At 36.1% G+C, this 19,080-nt stretch overlaps 1 protein-coding gene across 1 annotated transcript in view; it reads right to left on the bottom strand.

Annotated features, from left to right (window-relative positions):
- The window catches only part of LOC145291074 (ATP-dependent translocase ABCB1-like), a 290,243-nt gene that overhangs the window by 9,748 nt on the left and 261,415 nt on the right, over nt 1-19,080 (bottom strand). The window contains exons 46-48 of the mRNA XM_080136587.1: nt 18,606-18,746; nt 13,010-13,166; nt 2,062-2,259 (exon numbers count right to left, since the gene is read on the bottom strand). Coding sequence (XP_079992713.1) covers nt 2,062-2,259; nt 13,010-13,166; nt 18,606-18,746 — 496 coding nt within the window. The remainder of the gene's footprint in view (nt 1-2,061; nt 2,260-13,009; nt 13,167-18,605; nt 18,747-19,080) is intronic.

Genomic DNA, 19,080 nt, shown 5'->3' with positions numbered 1-19,080 from the left:
CTAGACGCTTTATCATTCAAAGTTGAAACAAAGCAATTGTTGACGGTCACAAATATTTAGGGTCACGTACACACACATACAAATGCTGGCGGTCACAAATACGTTGGGTCAAGTAAACAAAGTATAACGTTACACACGTTTACACACATGTTAACATGTTGGGACCCAACACGTTGTAGACACCGTCGCAAGAAACAACAACAAGGAAAAACTTGACACGCTTTTTCCCATTGAAACAACATTTATATTCCGGGTACTTTCCCGAATAAGATATTGTCTCTTGCTCAAAACTGTCGCTCTGGCCTACACGTCTATCTCTGTCCTCCTGAATGTGAAACCGATCGTCGTTCTGTGCACACGTTCTTTTTTTTTTATAATCTTTTTCTTTTTCCTTGCAACCACGTCACTTCGCACACAGTTCACCATGCTCTGTTACAAAAGCAAATGTTAAGGGTCGCGTATTTATGCATGATTTCATGCAAGGTTGTACGGTGGGGAGGGGGCAGTCAAACAGAGGCTGAAAAAAATTTGAAAGTGGTGAGAAAAACGGAAAAATATGGAAATTGATGAAAATGATGAAGCCTAGACAGGTTTAGGTAGTACAGAAAATACAACAAGGCTTTGGCAGGAAATGAAATTTCTTTAAATGCGTTGTTCTTTTGTGAGTTCTAAAGATTCACGAGAGGAAAGATTTTGTGGCGAACCACCATTACTACTACTACTACTACTACTACTACTACTACTACTACTACGATGGAATACCCACCTCCTCTTCTTTTCTTTATTTTTCTCTCTTTTTTTTTCTTTTCATCAAAGGCTTTTTTCTCTCTTTTTTTTTCTTTTCATCAAAGGCTTTTCGGCCCGAGGATTTACGCGCAAAAATGTTAAATAAAAGCGTGAGTTGGAGAGTTGAAAAAAGAAACCAGAAGAATACAACATGTGGACTGAAGGCGTAAGACGTTCTCCAAGCTTCTCAAAATGCTAACTCTTTTAATATATCGAACCAAACATTAACTTTGCCTTAAATGAAGTCCACAAACATTCATGAACAATTTATTTCTATACCATAAATATTTATTTTTGCTGCAGATATAAAGAATTTGTATTACTATACACAGAGGTACGAAAATGTTGTTTAAAATCAATATATAATAAATAAATATTATCAAAGGCAAGATAAGTTACTTTTCTACCTAACTGGATAAGTTTTTAGTGTTTTTATTTTATGTAAAATGTTTATTCGGTTTATTCGGTGCCGGAGAACCAGAAAAGATGGCCACGATGTCTTTGAAGACTCGATAATCACTTCAAAATAAGAATAAGAAATAAAACAAAATGGTGGTAGAAACCCACCTAATAAATGTTACCGTGACATTTATTGGATGGGGTTCTACAACTTCACCAACTTTTTCATTTTCATACTTCTGTGTATTGTAATACAAACCCGATAAAAAATTGTTTAAAATGAATTCATATCTTGGAATTCGTATTTTGTTTGCTCACAATATGTTTTCACAGGTTAAAGCTCCAATAAAAATGGAGATTTTAGAAGTGGTGACCTCCAAAACGACCGCCATAATTTGTTAGAAAAGTGAAAAAGTCTGTAGCAGAAACAAATAGAACTCTTTTTCTTGTGCATCAGTGCCTCCCCTGACTGTGCGATATGGCACATACTGACCAATCAGGGGCATAGCGCAGGGACCTTCCTTACCCCCTTAAGGAACTCTAACTGATTCCGTTCTGGACGAGAAAAAACCCTCCTTTTTCCAGCCAGAGGCCAAAGAGAGCAGACCTGTTTCCTCACTCTCTCTCTCTCTGCCTACACCGGTATCGACGATTCCCACTTGAAAATAACTACCGGGCAAAGGCAGACAAGTTTTATCCGAGTTATATCTTTTTGGCATCTTAGCCTGACTCGCTTCAATAAACCTTTTCCTTGTTAAGTTTTATGAAGTTGTTTGTTCGTTTATTCAGTAGCTTGTGTTGAAATAATTATTTTATTAGTGAGCGCCCGAAAAACACTAACTCAATTCCCTAAAAATCTCCTCCATAGAATCTTACCACTTCTCCTGCAGTTGGTCTATAAAAGATGCTGAGTAACTGTAGGCAGGTGCTTTTGCCACAACCGCTTCCACCCACGAGCGCCAGGGTGTTGCTGGGGTTCACGTCAAAACTTATCTCCGAAAGCACTTCTACACCGGGACGAGTCGGGTAATGGAATTTCACTCCTTTGAAACTTACTTTGCTGTTATACGAATTCTAATGAGTAAAAAAAAAGGTTTTATTTCATTTTACATGTATCTAAAAATCACATTAAACATCCAGACGAAATGAAAAAAGAAAAAAGAAAGCAAATAAACAAACAAAAACAAACAAACAAAAACAAAACAAATAAACTTTACCTTTTTTCCAAAATTTTTAGAATGTATTCCTGACATAGGGTGGGATTTATGCTAAAAATGCGCTCGACATGCAAAGTAATCTTTAAATATTTGTTTGTAATGATAGCAATAAAACTTTTTAAGTTCTTCACGCATCTTGGAAAATAGGTAATGACGTGGCGTTATATATACATACATACATGCATATATATATATATATATATATATATATATATATATATATATTTTTAAATTCAATTTTTACCCCAAACAAGGCACAGTGCCACTTTGAAGCAGGGGGCTACTATCAGGGACTTAATTAGTGGGGTCATTATGAAGGGAGATGAGTAGAAAGATGTTTGTTCACATTACACTTGAACTTCTGCATATCAGTGCAGTTGGGAAAGCAGAATCCCGGAAGGGAGTTCCAAAGACCCGCAGTTCTGAGGAAGAAACTATTGGAGTAAAAAGCTTTCTTGCACCTATGGATCTCTACTGTAAAGGGATGAGACTTAGTAGCTTGTCGGGTTTGTCGGGGGTAGTTACGTCGGGGAGGTACAAGTGTTTGCAGTTCGTCAGAGCATTCACCATTAAAGTATTTGTAGAACAGGCAGAAGGATGCAACATCTCGTCGATGGGACAGAGGCTGAAGTCTAGATGACAGTTCAGGACCTATCAGGTTGGCGACTCTCTTTTGAACCCTGTCCAGGAGCGAGAGACAAGCAGCAGATGCACCAGCCCAGATGTGACAACAGTACTCCATACATGGGCGAATGGTGGCCTTATAGAGGTATAGGATACTGTTAGGCGTAAGTAGTTTTCTAGCAAGGTAGAGGGAGCCAACCTTCCTTGCAGCAGCCTTGGCAATGCTCTCAATGTATCTATTCCAGTTCATATTCCTTGTAAACGTTAGGCTGAGGAGTTTAAAAGAAGTACTTTATATATATATAAAATAAAAATTACAATTAAATTTACCAAAATGTTCCAAGATGGTAAAACTAAAGTATATTATAAATATTAAAGAATTAATATTCATAAAGTAATCTCAACCAGATGTAAAAGCTCGCTAAAACCAAATAGGAGATAGAGCTTATAATATCACCTTTTTCTTCACCATATTCCCTTTGCTTCTCTTTTTATTATCAATCTTTGACTTACTTGCAGTTTCATCAAATACATTTGTATGCAAAATCTGATCCCGCATTTTGCTAATTCCTACCCTCTGACGAGAAGGAAAGTATTTATTCGAAACTCCGCAGATTAAGGACTATCCACTTATTAAGTGTTTCCTTTTCAGATTAAATATGTTTTTAACTCTTTTTCAAAGTGTTTTTTAACATGTTTTATTAACTATTTGCTCTTATATATATATATATATATATATATATATATATATATATATATATATATATATATATATATATATGATTGTTGAGCTGGATTAAATCCGACGATATGAAATAAAATGGAGGTGGAAGGACCTGGATACTCAACGTTTCGTCCGATTTATGCGGGCTTCTTCAAGAGGGATGGTCATTGACGAGAGAGTCGGAGGATTGGGGCTATATATAATGATGGGGGAGAGCAGCGTGTTTTCCTTATGTAAATTAGATGTCATATATACATATATATATATACATTTTATGAGAAAAAAAAAACTAAATTAGAGTAAGCTAGTGTAGTGGATTACGTCTAAAAGATAAAATATCGTAGAGATTAAAAAAAAATTGTGTTTGGAAATATAGCGGTGATAGATTAAATAAATACAATGACGAGATTACGAAAAGAATCTTTTTAAATTAGAAATAATTGAATTGGGATAAAATAGCGCAGTAATTTAAAAGATGGTGCCTAAAAATAAGAATAGGAGGTGATAAAATGGAGTCTAAAAATAGATAATGATAAAATACAGTAAATAAGTAAAATAAAAATAAAATTAAGTGAAATTACTATTTTTATTTTTAGACACCATCTTTTAAATTACTGCGCTATTTTATCCCAATTCAATTATTTCTAATTTAAAAAGATTCTTTTCGTAATCTCGTCATTTTATTTATTTAATCTATCACCGCTATATTTCCAAACACAATTTTTTTTTTAATCTCTACGATATTTTATCTTTTAGACGTAATCCACTACACTAGCTTACTCTAATTTAGTTTTTTTTCTCATAAAATGTATATATATATGTATATATGACATCTAATTTACATAAGGAAAACACGCTGCTCTCCCCCATCATTATATATAGCCCCAATCCTCCGACTCTCTCGTCAATGACCATCCCTCTTGAAGAAGCCCGCATAAATCGGACGAAACGTTGAGTATCCAGGTCCTTCCACCTCCATTTTATTTCATATATATATATATATATATATATATATATATATATATATATATATATATATATATCTTTTTGTTCTCTACTGGAGGTATATATTTATATAATTTTTAGAATGTGAGCGAATATATAATTATTTCCACAACCAGACAACATCGCAACTCACAAGAGCCATGAAAGCCAACAAACTGGAAGTCCAAGACTTGAGTTTCGCCCTCATTTTGGACTCATCAGTTAGACACATCTGAACTCAGGATTCAAAACCCAAGTCTCTTGCGTGCGTGGCAAGCACTCTATCAACTGAGCAAACGCGCCGCACACAAGAAAGTCTTCTTAACTATCACAGATCAAGTAAACCGCTACGAAATCCGACAGTGGAATAAAATTACTTTCATTTTGAAAAAAGGATGTGATCATCGCGATCAGCTATAACCCATTTCAATATCTCACTAGTAGGAATTTATACTTGCTAAGGATGTCATCACGACAAGCTTACCTAATAAGCAATGAGCAATAAAATTTTTAGAATATGAGAGAGAATATATAATTATTTCCACAGCTAGAAAACGTCGCAACTCACTGATGAGCCCAAAATGAGAACGAAACTCGAGTCTTGGACTTCCGGTTTGTTGGCTTTCATGGCTTTTGTGATATACTTCTGGTCATCTCTCTACATTAGGTGGTTTATTCTTCCATCTGTGTTGGTGATTTGTATCCTGCTTGGATATTATTAAGGGATATCATAGCTATATTGAATAGTAGTGGTGATAGAAGTCACCTTGGAAGACACCTCTTGGTATTTTAATCTCCGTTATATATTGCCCATCAGGTAAACATGTAATAGGCCTGTAATTGCTGGGGATTGTTCCTTTCTCTGCATATTTTTTTTACAAAAGTGGTTTTGCCTATGGTCATCCATCCCGGTATTTGTGCTTTTTGGATACATCTTTTTAGGTTCTGACTCAGTCGTTCATGTAGTGAATTTTTTAAACCAATAGGCATGTATTCCGTCATGACCTGGCACTCTCCAGTTTGCTATTTTTCGTAGAGTTATCTTGAGGGTTTCCTTGGTGATTTCATTCTCTGTCCCTTCTTTAATTTGCTGCATCTACTCTTTCATGTGTTTCAGCCATTCTGAATTTCTATTATGATCCTGTTGCTCTTCCCATATCTGGCTTTAGTAGAGTTTTGTTTCTGTCGGGTTTGGTTGTTCTGTTCTCGTTCTTTCTCCGTTCACATTTTGATAAAACTGGCTTTCATTGCTTTCAATGATCCTGTTTTATTTGCACTGTTCAGTTTTATATTTGTATCGTCTTAGCTTCCCTTCTTTTGCTTCTATTTTTTTCTTTAATTCTTCCTGTCTTTTGTTAAGCTTCTCCCTGCTATTCATACTCATACTGTTCCATCCTCTTCTAATTGTTTTCTTTTTGTTTATTGCTTTGACTTTTTTCTTAAGTTTGTTGATCTGAGTTTCCAGCCTCAATTCCCATCCAAGTTTTGTCGATCCATTTTCTTTCCTCGCCATTTTTTTTTTTTACAAGGTGTCACCACTTATCAAGGCCCGGAAGCCACTCAGGGATAAGAGTTATTGTAAGTACAGTACGTTAGTGTGGATATTTAATAAAGTGTCTACTTAAGGGGGCGGTTCATCAGGAATTTGTTTACGTTAGACTTGAAGACATCCAAGTTGTAGTCAGGAGGGAAGCAGCCAAACGGAACAGAGTTCCACAGGCATGCAGTTCTAAGAAAGAAGCTTTGTTTATGGAATCTACGTTTTGATTTAGGCATAGATAAAAAGTGGGGAAAGTTTTTGACAGTGGATTCAGCTAGACGGGTGTTTTTTTATAAAAGATTGGCGAGGGGGGACCAGAGATTGGAGTTCAGACGAGCACCTGCCATGGAAATTACGATAAAACAAAGATAGGCTTGCAACGTCTCTTTTGTGGGAGAGAGGTTGCAGGGAAGAGAAAAGGGTATCCCCCACTAAGCCACAAAGCCTATTTTGTACTCTATCAAGGCAGGATAGGCTGTTTTTAGCAGCTCCTGCCCAGATATGGCAGCAGTATTCCATCCTTGGACGTACTTGGCTTTTATATAGATAGAGAATTGCATCAGTAGTAAGATATCTTCTGGAACGGTAGAAGGATCCCACCATCTTTCCAGTGATCTTGGCAAGAGACTTGATGTACGTGTTCCATTTCAGATCAGGAGTGAAGGTCAAGCCCAAAAGCTTGTCAAAACATGGGGCTTCCCCTAGACGAGAGCCATTCATTTCAATTGATGCCCGATGGAGATCAGAGCGTTGATGATGTAAAGATAGGAGTTTGGTTTTAGATGCATTAAAGGTAACCAGCCACGTCTTCCCTCACTGAACCACTCGTTCGAGATCAGAGGAGAGAGAATCAGAGAGAGCTTTGTCATTTACAGCCTTTGATGTGTTGCCGTAGATGGTCGTGTCATCAGCATAGATGTCAACGAATGATTTAAGTATGTGTTTAGGGAGATCATTGATGTAGATCAGGAAGAGAGTTGGGCCCAGGATGAACCCTTGAGGGACTCCAGCATTAATACTGCAGGCCTCTGATTTTTGTCCATCAACCACTACTCTTATGAGCCTATTAGAGAGAAATGATTTAATGATAGAGAGAATATTTCCAGTTATACCGTAGCCGGAAATCTTGTGAAGTAGGCCTTTATGCCATACCTTGTTGAAAGCCTTTGATATGTCAAGAGCAATTGCCCTGGAAAGGAAGCCTTTGTCAAGAGATTCGCTAATCCTATGAGATATAACCGTTAGCAAATCTGCGGTAGATCTTGCAGAACAGAAACCATATTGCATGTCACTAAGAAGGTTATTTCTGCTAAGGTGGTTGACTATTTCTCTATTTAATATGGATTCCAGCAACTTACTCATGACACACAGGAGACTTATTGATCTGTACTGAGTTCTTAAATACAGGGCATACTGATGAGATTTTCCAGGGTGTTCGAAAGCACTTCTCCTTAAGGCAACGTTTAAACAGTTTCATAAGTATGGGAGCAAGTTCTGGTTGAAGCTTTTTTAACACTATAATTGGGATGCCATCAGGGCCAGTAGCTTTACTGGAATTAAGGTTCTTGATTAGCTTGGCGACCTCATGCACAGATATTTGTATGTTACCTAGCGTGTTCTGTGTTATAGGAGGAAATATGAGTAGTTGATGGCCTTCGTCGCATAGGGTAGAATTAGCTGCAAAGTTCTTTGCAAATGGTTTGGCCTTGTCTGAAGCTGAGGAGATGACCTCTGGTCCATTGATAATGGTTGGGATAGAACGCACACTTCTGTTCAGGATCCTATTTGTTATTTGCCAAAACTGGTGGGAACCAAGCCGCTGATCACTTGATACTTTGGATTTAACAGACTGAGCATATAGCTCTCTTGCATTTTTTATTACTCTTTTACAGTGGTTGCTGGGGTTCCTGAAAGCAGCTTTAGTCTCAGTGCACCTATTACGTTGGTAGCTATGGAAAAAGTGATTTCTGTGTGTGATGGCAGCAGCACTTTCTGGAGAGAACCATGGCTGGCTGGTAGGTTTTTTTTGGAATTTTTTAGATGGTATGAATCGGTCTATGCTTACAATTAACCATTCGGTCAGGTTTGATACTATAGAGGACACATCCTTTTTAAACATGGAATGCAGAGGTAGATCAGATATAAATGTATGGAATATATCCCAATCAGCCATAGAGTGTCGGTATACAGTACAGTGGAGGGGTACGTCTGGGGACTTATCACATTTCATTTTTATCTTAACTGATACGACGGAGTGGTCGGAGGATCCGAGAGGAGAATGAACGGAACATGAACATAGCTCAGGGGAAGTTGATAGAAAAAGGTCTAGGAGGCTTGCATATTGACTTGTAGTATCGGGCACACGGGTGGGCTCGCGAACAATCTGAGTGAGGTCATAAACAATGGCAAAATCATAACAGAACCTCCCCTCATTGTCCGTCTTATTTGAGTGGGTCAGCCATTCCACATTATGGACGTTGAAGTTACCACAGATGTGGATGTTAGCTGAGGGATGTGCAGATAGGATGTGGTCTATTTTCTCAGATATGCTCTTAAAGATAGTAACTCCGCTGTTGTGGGGCCGATAGAGGGCAAATATAAATGCAGTGGTGTAAGCAAGTGCAACCCGGAAGCACATATAGGGTAAATTAGGATCTTCTCTAGAGATATCTCTGCCACATGGGAAGCCATCTTTAATGTAGGCACATATTCCATGCCCATGGCGATCTTGGGGGTCAGATTTAGATGTTAAGTTAGAGTATCCGTTAATTATGAACTCATCTAGGGAAGTGGTCGGCCCTATTTTTTACTTTGAACTTCATATTTACTCTTTAGGCACCTACATAAATTAAATTGCTCAAGTCTGTAATTGTATCTGTTGGAATGTTAATTCCATTTGTTAAATGCTTGTTAACCCTCTCAGTTTCTGCACTTATGAGGGCTGCCCAGGCACTTTTTTGCAGATCAGAGTGTTCCCCCTCGGGAGGGGGGGGGGCTGACTTCTCAATCCCACTTTCTGACCCTAGTGTCACAGTTTTTGCAGTGGGAGAGAACTAAATTTAAATATTCCATAATATGTACTTCCTTCATTTCCAATCTAATAGTAGTTTATTATAATTAAGCTAACTTTTTATTTATATTTTATATAATACTGAACCTTCCACTCTTCTGATTAGAAGCATTTAGCTGCGAATTACCATAGCATAAAGAGGTTTTTCTAACTTATTTCTTTCCTTATTGATTTGATGATATAGTAAAGTTATATGTAACTTTTATTCCTCATCTTTTATTTAATATATATTAGCCGCACTGATGCAGTGAAACAGTCTGAGTATGGCTACAATTATATATATATATATATATATATATATATATATATATATATATATATATACTAGCTGTACCCTGCCACATGTTGCTGTGGCCTAAATTGGCGCAATGGAAAAAGTTCAAAAATGAGAAAATGCATGTTTCTTATAGGTTTAATTTTCCATTTCGTATGGGTACACAGTTTTTGTTGTTCCATTTTCTTAGCTGATATAGAGATTTTTTTTAGTTTGATGACTTTTTTTGAGCACGTAACATAAATTGTCCAAGTGAAAAAAACAGTCAGTGTATAGCTGTAAGCCACACAATTGTAAAGATTGTTCCCTGTGCTTTGTTGATGGTTATTGCAAATGACAATAAAATTGGAAAGTGCAATTTCTTAAAGTGTAATAGTGTATCCGGTGGAATCATAGGAATGCATGGAATGAAGATATATTCACCTGTGAAAGGTCCTGTTAAGATTGTTGTTTCTATGATATTGTTTGTTAATCTTTTTACTGCAAGCCATGTGCCATTGCAAAGCTTGGATTGGTTTATATTTCACATGATAATTAGTATGCCAATTTTCAGTTGCAGTACATGTGGTGGCATCCCTGGCAAATCTAGCTATTGGACAATTAACCACTTTATCTGCTTCCACAACAGCGTCGATGGATTTGTATTTGACTACCTTACTTGGAATTTTACGTTGAATAATAGTGTTCAGTTCATGGACGTCTTTGTATTGAGTTGCAAGAATAGCTTGTTCACTCAGTCAAGTGGAATTAATTTGAATATCTGGAATAACATTTTTAACCAACTCTTCTTTTGATGTAATAAAATTACAGAAGTTAAGAGTCAAAGAATTTCGCCCTTAATTTGGATCAGCCGGCACTTTTCCTTACCCAAATTCCCACACGTGATACAAAAATTTATGTGCGGATCGAGCAGTCTGCAACTGGGTATGCATATTTTAAGTTAAGTTTAATGTCTTTACATGGCACCAAAAAGTAGAGTATTTGAGGCAAGCATTTATTTCATCTGCTGGTGTTGATTGAAGAATTGCAGGTAACATTTGTCTGAAATCTCCTGCAAGCAATATTATTGCATTCTTAAATGGTCTGACATCACCACGCAAATCTTGCAAGGATCGACCAGGAGCCTCAAGTGATTTTGTGCGTGCCATTGTGCATTCATCCCAAACAATAAGTTGGCATTTTTGCAATATTTTTCCTCATACTGAATGTTTTGGAGATGTTGAACATGAAATTTTTGAAAAATTGAATGTTTAATAGTCGTTTCAAAGTAGAATAAATAATTCTTCTACTTGGTAGCAAGGTTGCAGGTATTCCGTATGCAGCAAGGGTAAGGCTATGTCATTTTGTCACTTAATGGCTGCCAAAATCAATTTAATTAGAAAGGTTTTACTAGTTACTCCTGGTGCTGTTCAAGGTAGCAGTAATTTCTAATTAATTTCTAATCTCACAGTTAGTAAATTAGGATTTATCCATGTTTTGACAATGCCTTATTCACTGTAATTAATTTAGAAGGCTAACATAGGATGAGGGATTAGAGATGGAAAGATAGAAAGGAAGATATATAGATAGAAAAGAGAAAGTGAGACGGAAATGGAAGAGGAGGTAGAGGGAGATAGAAAGATTGAGAGATAGAGGGAGAGAGAGAGAGAGAGAGAGAGGGGCGAAGAGTTAGAAACAGAGAGGGAGCGAGGCAGAGGAAAAGAGATGGGGAGAGAGAGAGGGAGTTAGAGAGAAAGGTGCTCAAAGAGAGATGGAGAGGATGATATATAGAGAAAGATAGATTGGGAGAGATGGATGGAGAGAGATATTAAGAGAGGAAGAGAGAGAGAGAGAGAGAGGAAGAGAAACAGAGGGTAAACTACACTTCACCGTTTATTTCCTCGATCAGTAGAGGAGAAATCCTTCTAGACTGAGGCATTTTTAATTTTTGTTAATATCCAGAGTACCCTTTTTTCGGGAGCTAGATTTTCCACACATTAGAAACCGACCGGGTTATCTGTACTTTCACCTAACAATTGAATAAACAAAAAGATATTGTAAAACTTGAATTTAACGTGAAAATACTATTCTAAAAAATAGCACGGTACCATAAATGTAGAGCATTCGACTACACATCGAATGATCTTCTGTTCAATCCCGGGTGTGCCTCACCATTTTATTTTAATTTTTCTTATTAATGAGTTCAATTTACGATAAAAAAGAGGTAGCATTTAAAATCGCCACATAAATCGTTTGCATATTTTAAAACTAATCATTAACCAAAAGTGATTTTCCCAGAGCATTCATCGTCAAGCCAAAATATCACTGTTGCTATATTGTAAACAAATATAGACGGAATTTGATGACATTATTTATTTTTTTATTTAGTATTTACTCCACCGGGCAAATTATTGCTCGTAATATATAATAATCAATAGAGGATTGATTCTATAATGATACTGCATAAATCAAAATATCATATCTTTGTTCACTGTTTTATCATATTGTACAACCGGGCAACGCCGGGCTGCCAGCTAGTATATATATATATATATATATATATATATATATATATATATATATATATATATATATATATATATTGACTACGTATTTGTAACAAGATTAGGTTTAACACTCCCCAAATTCAAAGCAGTCTGCAGATAAAGACACGCTAGGTGATACATGATACGATCAACACGTACAACTTCTGCCTCTGTACTTTTACTGTCTTTTGTTTCATAGAAGTTGTGAATCTAAAACGACGTTGAAGGCAAACACAAGTTCTCTTATTTCATTCTATATCAACATTAGGTAGGTTTTAAATGGAAGAATCTATCACAGACGGCAATCCCCGAGTGTATTTCTTAGAGAAAATCCCAGGGGTTAAATCTTGAAAAATAATAAAATAAATAATAAAAATACAGCAGATACTGATCCATACAAAACGATGAGATGCGGAATAGTCTTACTTGAGCTAAAAACTGTCTTTTTATAGAGAACTTGAAAGAGGAGAAAATTTCATTTTGAACTTCATTAAATTTTTATTAAAAATCTCATGTCGATGTGAGAAAATGCTGCAAAAAAGCATGTTTTGTGTTAGGCTTATGATTGTGGTATTCATTTTAATGTTTCTAGTTGACTGGTTCACGTTCATGGGATGGTACACAATTACTTTATGAAAACATTTGCAGTTTTTTTTTAATGAATATGATAATTATGTATATTGAAATGTAGCGTTAGGTCATTATAATTTTGAAAGAGGTGAGGGTTATAGTGAGGCTATCATAATTTTGAGGGAAGTTAGGGTTAGGATGAGGCATCATAATTTTAAGAGAGGTGTTGCACGACACTTGCTTTCAGCACAAGTCTTACTGCTACAAATAATTTTGAAAAGAATATTTCGACTTACAAGCTTCTGACCCTGCGGTGAGTAAGTGTCGATTGCTGGCTGCCTGTCAAGAAGACTGAAGAGCCGACCAGAAGAGATTTTGGCTTTCGTATAGTCAGGAACAAAGGAACTTGCATGCCCCAAACCCATAGCACCAAACACGATGGCGGTGAATACCCTGAAATGCAACGATAAAAGACAAACATTCAATTGTTGTAAAACGTTTTGATTTATTCTTCGTCCAAAATTTTATGAAATTCCAGAAAAGAAAATTAATGTCAAACACAAACGCAATTGTGGAACAAAGGAACTTGCATGCCCCAAACCCATAGCACCAAACACGATGGCGGTGAATACCCTGAAATGCAACGATAAAAGACAAACATTCAATTGTTGTAAAACGTTTTGATTTATTCTTCGTCCAAAATTTTATGAAATTCCAGAAAAGAAAATTAATGTCAAACACAAACGCAATTGTGGAACAAAGGAACTTGCATGCCCCAAACCCATAGCACCAAACACGATGGCGGTGAATACCCTGAAATGCAACGATAAAAGACAAACATTCAATTGTTGTAAAACGTTTTGATTTATTCTTCGTCCAAAATTTTATGAAATTCCAGAAAAGAAAATTAATGTCAAACACAAACGCAATTGTGACAAATTAACTGTATCTATTTTGATGCAATATGGCAAATGGACACTTGACGAAGTAAGCATATGAGTGTAGAAAGTGGACACTAGGTTTACTTCCGGCAACCTCGTAACTCTCGCTTTCTTTATTTTGTCCTTTAGTCTTCATATTTCATAACTGATGTTTCTGACAGAAGGGGGAAGAATTGATGTTTTTTTCTGGGTTGGAATCTATCCATTCAACACTTATCGTTCATTAGTTGTTGATCTTGATGTAGTATTATTCTTTATTTTAGCCCCTTACATCAGGTGGCTTCATGTCTTGTCTGGAGCGGTTTCAATAAATAAAAGTGCAAATAATTGTCTTGGTAATAAAAAAAGAAGAAAGCATGTATTTAAAACTGTAAAACTTTAATGTGACCAAGAAACCCGAGGGTATCTTTGCATCACTTTGCAAGACATTTTTAGGCACTATGTACAATGAGTATAGGTTGATGACGTCGACTCTTTGTTCGTATGACTTTATGTGGACCATCCACGTATAAAGTCTCTGAACTCATTCCGTGATGCTGGATATCTTAAACAAAATAGAAGAATGAAGCTTGGATGAAATGGGGTCGCATCAGAAATATGTAAGGCATTAGGAACGTTTCGGTTGACATGATTGCAAAAGAATAGAAAATGAGGAAGACCACATTTGGATTAGATGCCACTGATATTCATCCATGTTCTTATATTATGTAACAGCGATTTATTTAAAACTGTTTACAGCTATGATCATCAGCTTGTCCCCTCCTTTCATTTTGCTCAGAAACCCGTTCAGAAATGCGCAACCAAGCGAGTACCTTCCACCAGAGATCTGCCATATTTTTTTTTATATCTTTTATATCCTATTTACAACTCAAGGTCTCACAGCTATGAATAGAAAGTAGGTGAGACTAATTTCTAGGGACGTTGAGAGATCGACTAAATGAAGAGAGAGAGAGAGAGAGAGAGAGAGAGGGAGGGAAGGAGGGAGAGAGAGAGAGATGGAGGGAGGGAGATGCTGGGATTGCATCTCAATCTATCTAGCCAATCTAGAATCTAGAAAAGATTGGATACGGCCCAATTGCTGCCTGCTTGAAGTTATTCTTCTATATATGGTAATTGTAAACCCCTCCTTTCTTCAACATTTCCAATTCATTATCATTTTTTAGTATATGAGTGGAAAGTCATTTAAAACACCTAACGATCCCAATCTAATGGCAAAATGAAGTATAGTGCACATATACACTCAGTCACGCACATACAAACACATACACACACAACACGCTGATATATATATATATATATATATATATATATATATATATATATATATATATATTTATGGCCGCCATTTCCTACAAATTCAATAAACTGCAACAGGCACAAAAATGACCCTCAGCTATGCAAATATATTCATGCTTACACTCCAAAAAAAACCCTTAACTTAAAAAAAATACAGTACTGTAAATATTAAATGATGAATAATATAATCTATATATCTATAAAAGTGAGAATGTGTGTGTTAGGACATTTCTCAACCTATATACTTAACGAATTTTTTTATCTACGGACTTGAAATTTGATATATATCGTACTCAGATATGTGGAAAACTTTTTAATCTGTTATCATCCGGAAAAAGAGTTGTTAAGGGGTGATAATTGAAAAATTGTTACATGGGGGGGGCACCGGATTTTTATACGTTTTCAAATGTTTTACGACTGCGCATGCGCGATCGTGAAATATAACAGCTTCCTTATGTTAAATATGAGTTGGTTCGAAAACGCTATTTAAAAGTCATGTCTGGCTGGTATAATGGTTATCATACTTAACTCATTGTCTTTGGGTTTTGGTTTCGATCTCACCTAGAGTTTTTTTTTCTTAGAAGAACTGACCTGTTTAGAAAAAACATAATACTCGCATGCACATGTCTCAGTTTCTTGCCGTTTTTTTTTTTACTTAATTTCTTTCTTTTTTTTTTTTTTTTTTTAGGAATTTAACATTACGCTTAATACGTACGGCATTTCTGTTTATAACCAATAAGAATTCTGCAATAATTAAAATATAATATTATTGATGATATAATTTTTCATATGGGCACATGAAAAACAAGTTTTGCTCAAATTCAAATTTAAACAGATATCATAAAACTCTCGAATACAAGGGTACATTTTCCTCGATGTGCTAGTGAACAATAGCCGCATCCTAACATCCATAGATAGTCACAAGTATTTGGATTTCAATAGCAACCAGCCTAACAAAACGCAGCTGATAGCAACACAATTTTTCTATATCCTATTTCCTGTCACGTTCACGACCCCCTAGATTGTTAGGATCAGCAAGCCTCACTTTTAGACCTATTTCTGACCACATTCGCGATGATTATGTGACAAATGGCCATAGTATATCCGAAAACGCTGATCACATTGTAATATTAGTACACATCACTCGAAACTCTCGATCCCAAGTTTAAGAGTCATTGCTCAAAATGGCAATGTATTTTAAGAAAACTGAATAGGAAGCCATCAGGGATCACAGCAGAGATGCCCATGGAGTAGTATCTTTTCTCTTCCTGCAAAACTGTGCAAATGAGGCTACTCAATGGTTCAACACAGCAATTGAATCACGTGTTCTTGCATAGAAATTTATAGCAAACCTAACCCTCCCCAATAGTTAACCTCTACCTGTACAGCTGCCATTGTTCAATGAAGAAGCCCCCTTTTGAAGAAGCTGAGTTTTTGCATAATTAAATCTTATAGCAGACTTGTGCCTGATTGTGCTCGTAGGGACACGAGAAAAACAGGCGTTATTATTGACCCCCCCCCAAAAAAAACCCCGACGGCTTCAATAATTGTTGTCAATTCCAAGAGTGACTACTGTTTATAAAACTCAACCAAGTCGAAGCCACCAAAGAATCAGCAGCAGAATTGAAAAACCGCAATAACATTCGACCTGATTTTTTTTATTCATGCATGAATAATCTCTCTCTCTCCCTTTCTTTCGTTCTTCTTGCTTTCTTATCACTCTCTTTCTCTCTATTTTAAAGAGAGAAGAAATTATATTGAACAGTTGAAGCCGGGGACACCGAAAAAACCGTCGCGTGCCAGCGACGCTCGTAGCAGAGTGCGCCGTCCACGACAGATGTGGGTCTACAATCACCGAATTTAAAACGTTTTAAAATGTTTCTTAAATGTAAAATAAATAAATTCTATATTTTTATTAAAAAAATATATTTGTTCACTGTTTTATACAATCGTTCAATTTCAGAAAACAGTCCCTACCATTAATGATAGAATGTTGCCGTAAAGACGATCAGACCCATCAGCCGATGTAGCCGACATCGTCAATCCTAATGATTCATCTTTGATATTTCTATCATCCATGCACGTATCGCTTACTGCCACAGGGAGCTGGTGCCGTGTCAGGACGGAACAACGGTTCTAGAAGCGACCAAGAAGGCTAACTTCTTTGTCCGGCGGTTCGCCTTCAAATCCACTTTAGACACAACAAACCACCCCCTCCCAGATTTTCCTTTGCAGATGGAAACCACACTCGATGATCAAGAAAATCACCCGTTCTACTGTTCGTGATATTAAAAACCTAGACACCTTGAAGGTGTGTGGGCCTGATCTCATCCCTGCTATACTATTAAAAAGAATTATTCAAATTCATACTATATTTACGAAGTTATGGCATTTTATTTTTTATCAAAGAAATTTTGTCTATCGCTTTATTGCAGATCTCTTACAATTTAAAAAAAAAACCTTGGCTACATTCTTGAACAACCCGAACACCAAATCCAGAAAAATAAAGGCACCAGAAGAAACCTTTTAGATCGTGATATTAGGAAAATTCGTAGGGAATTCATTGGAACATAAACAGCACCAGTGCTTTCGTTTTTGCAAAAGCTGGAATCACTCCAAAATCCAGGCATTCTGCTTGGGGCTACTGCATTCTTCCTTGAATCTATGGAATTAGTTGGGGAAACTCTCATGACCTGACCACCGTGTTCACCAGACCTTAACCCCATTGAATATTTCTGGTCAATATTAAAAAGAGGAGTTTATGAGGGAGCAGAGCCATTTACTCTAAAGGATGCCTTGTGGCGGAACATAGTTGATGTTACTAGAGCCATAACTCCTTTTAAGATCAAAGAATTGACTTCCTCGGGGGACAAAAGGTTGTTTTAAGTTATTTTTAAAAAGTGGTGGATATGTCGATAAATAATTAATTTATATGAAACCCATACTAGGATATGTTTTTGTTTATTATTCTTTGACAGAAAAATATAATAAAATGTAAAGTTCGCAAGATAAGACATTGTATTTTTGCCCTAAAACAAAACAACGTTTTAAGAGACCTGCAATAAAGCGATGGACAGTGGAAATTCTTTGATAAAGAATAAAATGTCATAACTTCGTGAATATCACATGAATTTGAATCAATTTTTTGGAAATAACTTACCTTAAAGGAGTCGTTTGATAATATAATTTTCATTTTGCTGTGACGTATATATATATATATATATATATATATATATATATATATATGACTTGGGTATAATTAGCTAGAATCGAAGCCAAAATATATACCTCTCCAGTCTTTTTTGTTACTCTCTGAACCACGTTCATATGCATGTATAAAGTTAAAAAATAATGTTGTTAAACCTATAAGTGTATATTTACGCATGCATAGAAGAGCACTTTAAGTCGATTTATACCTGCCAAGTTCAAATTATTTTTGATTTTGACTCCTTACCAGCTATTTTTAGCAGCTCAAAACCAAATCAAATTGGTTCCACAGGTTCAAATCCCCTAAATATGAAGTTAAAAGTCTGTAAACCAAAAATTGACAGATCTCTCTCTCTCCCTCCCTCCCTCCCTCCCTCACTCTAACGTATAGATGTTAGCTGAAGAAATATTTTTCTTGAGAAAAAATATCCGATAAAATGATACTTACATAAAAACTCCTTGGACATCCATTTCACACTTGGAAATTAAATGAGAACCAAAATAGAAGCAGGCCGCATAGGCAAAGTAGATCAAAGGAAACGAAAAGGAAAACGCCAAACCGATAATGTTGGCCATTTTGAGAGCTTTCCTGAAAAGGAAAAGGAAACCAAATAATTAATTGAAGAAATTGTTTTTGTTGTTAAATAATAATTATTTTTTAAATGATGATAGAAACTATCTATTGCTGAATTTAGACTATTAATCTCATCTTGGCACTTATCTTCACAACTTCCGACTGTGTAATCTTTGAAATACTTCAGCTGCATTTTCCAGTTTGGAAACCTTTTGACTAGGAAAAAGTGTAGTATCTGTTCTGATGCTACACTTATTCTATTCTATCCTCAATTTGAAAGAGAACTCCGTGTAGATTGAGGCATTTTTTTTCCAATGTAGAGTGATCCATCAGGGGGAGTTGGATTTTT

The sequence above is a fragment of the Euprymna scolopes genome, chromosome 12 (genome assembly GCF_053919585.1).
Source record: "Euprymna scolopes isolate OS-2025 chromosome 12, ASM5391958v1, whole genome shotgun sequence".
Taxonomy (NCBI): Eukaryota; Metazoa; Mollusca; class Cephalopoda; order Sepiida; family Sepiolidae; genus Euprymna; species Euprymna scolopes.
The sequence above is the reverse complement of the archived record's forward strand: the minus strand, read 5'-3'. Positions and strand labels throughout refer to the sequence as shown.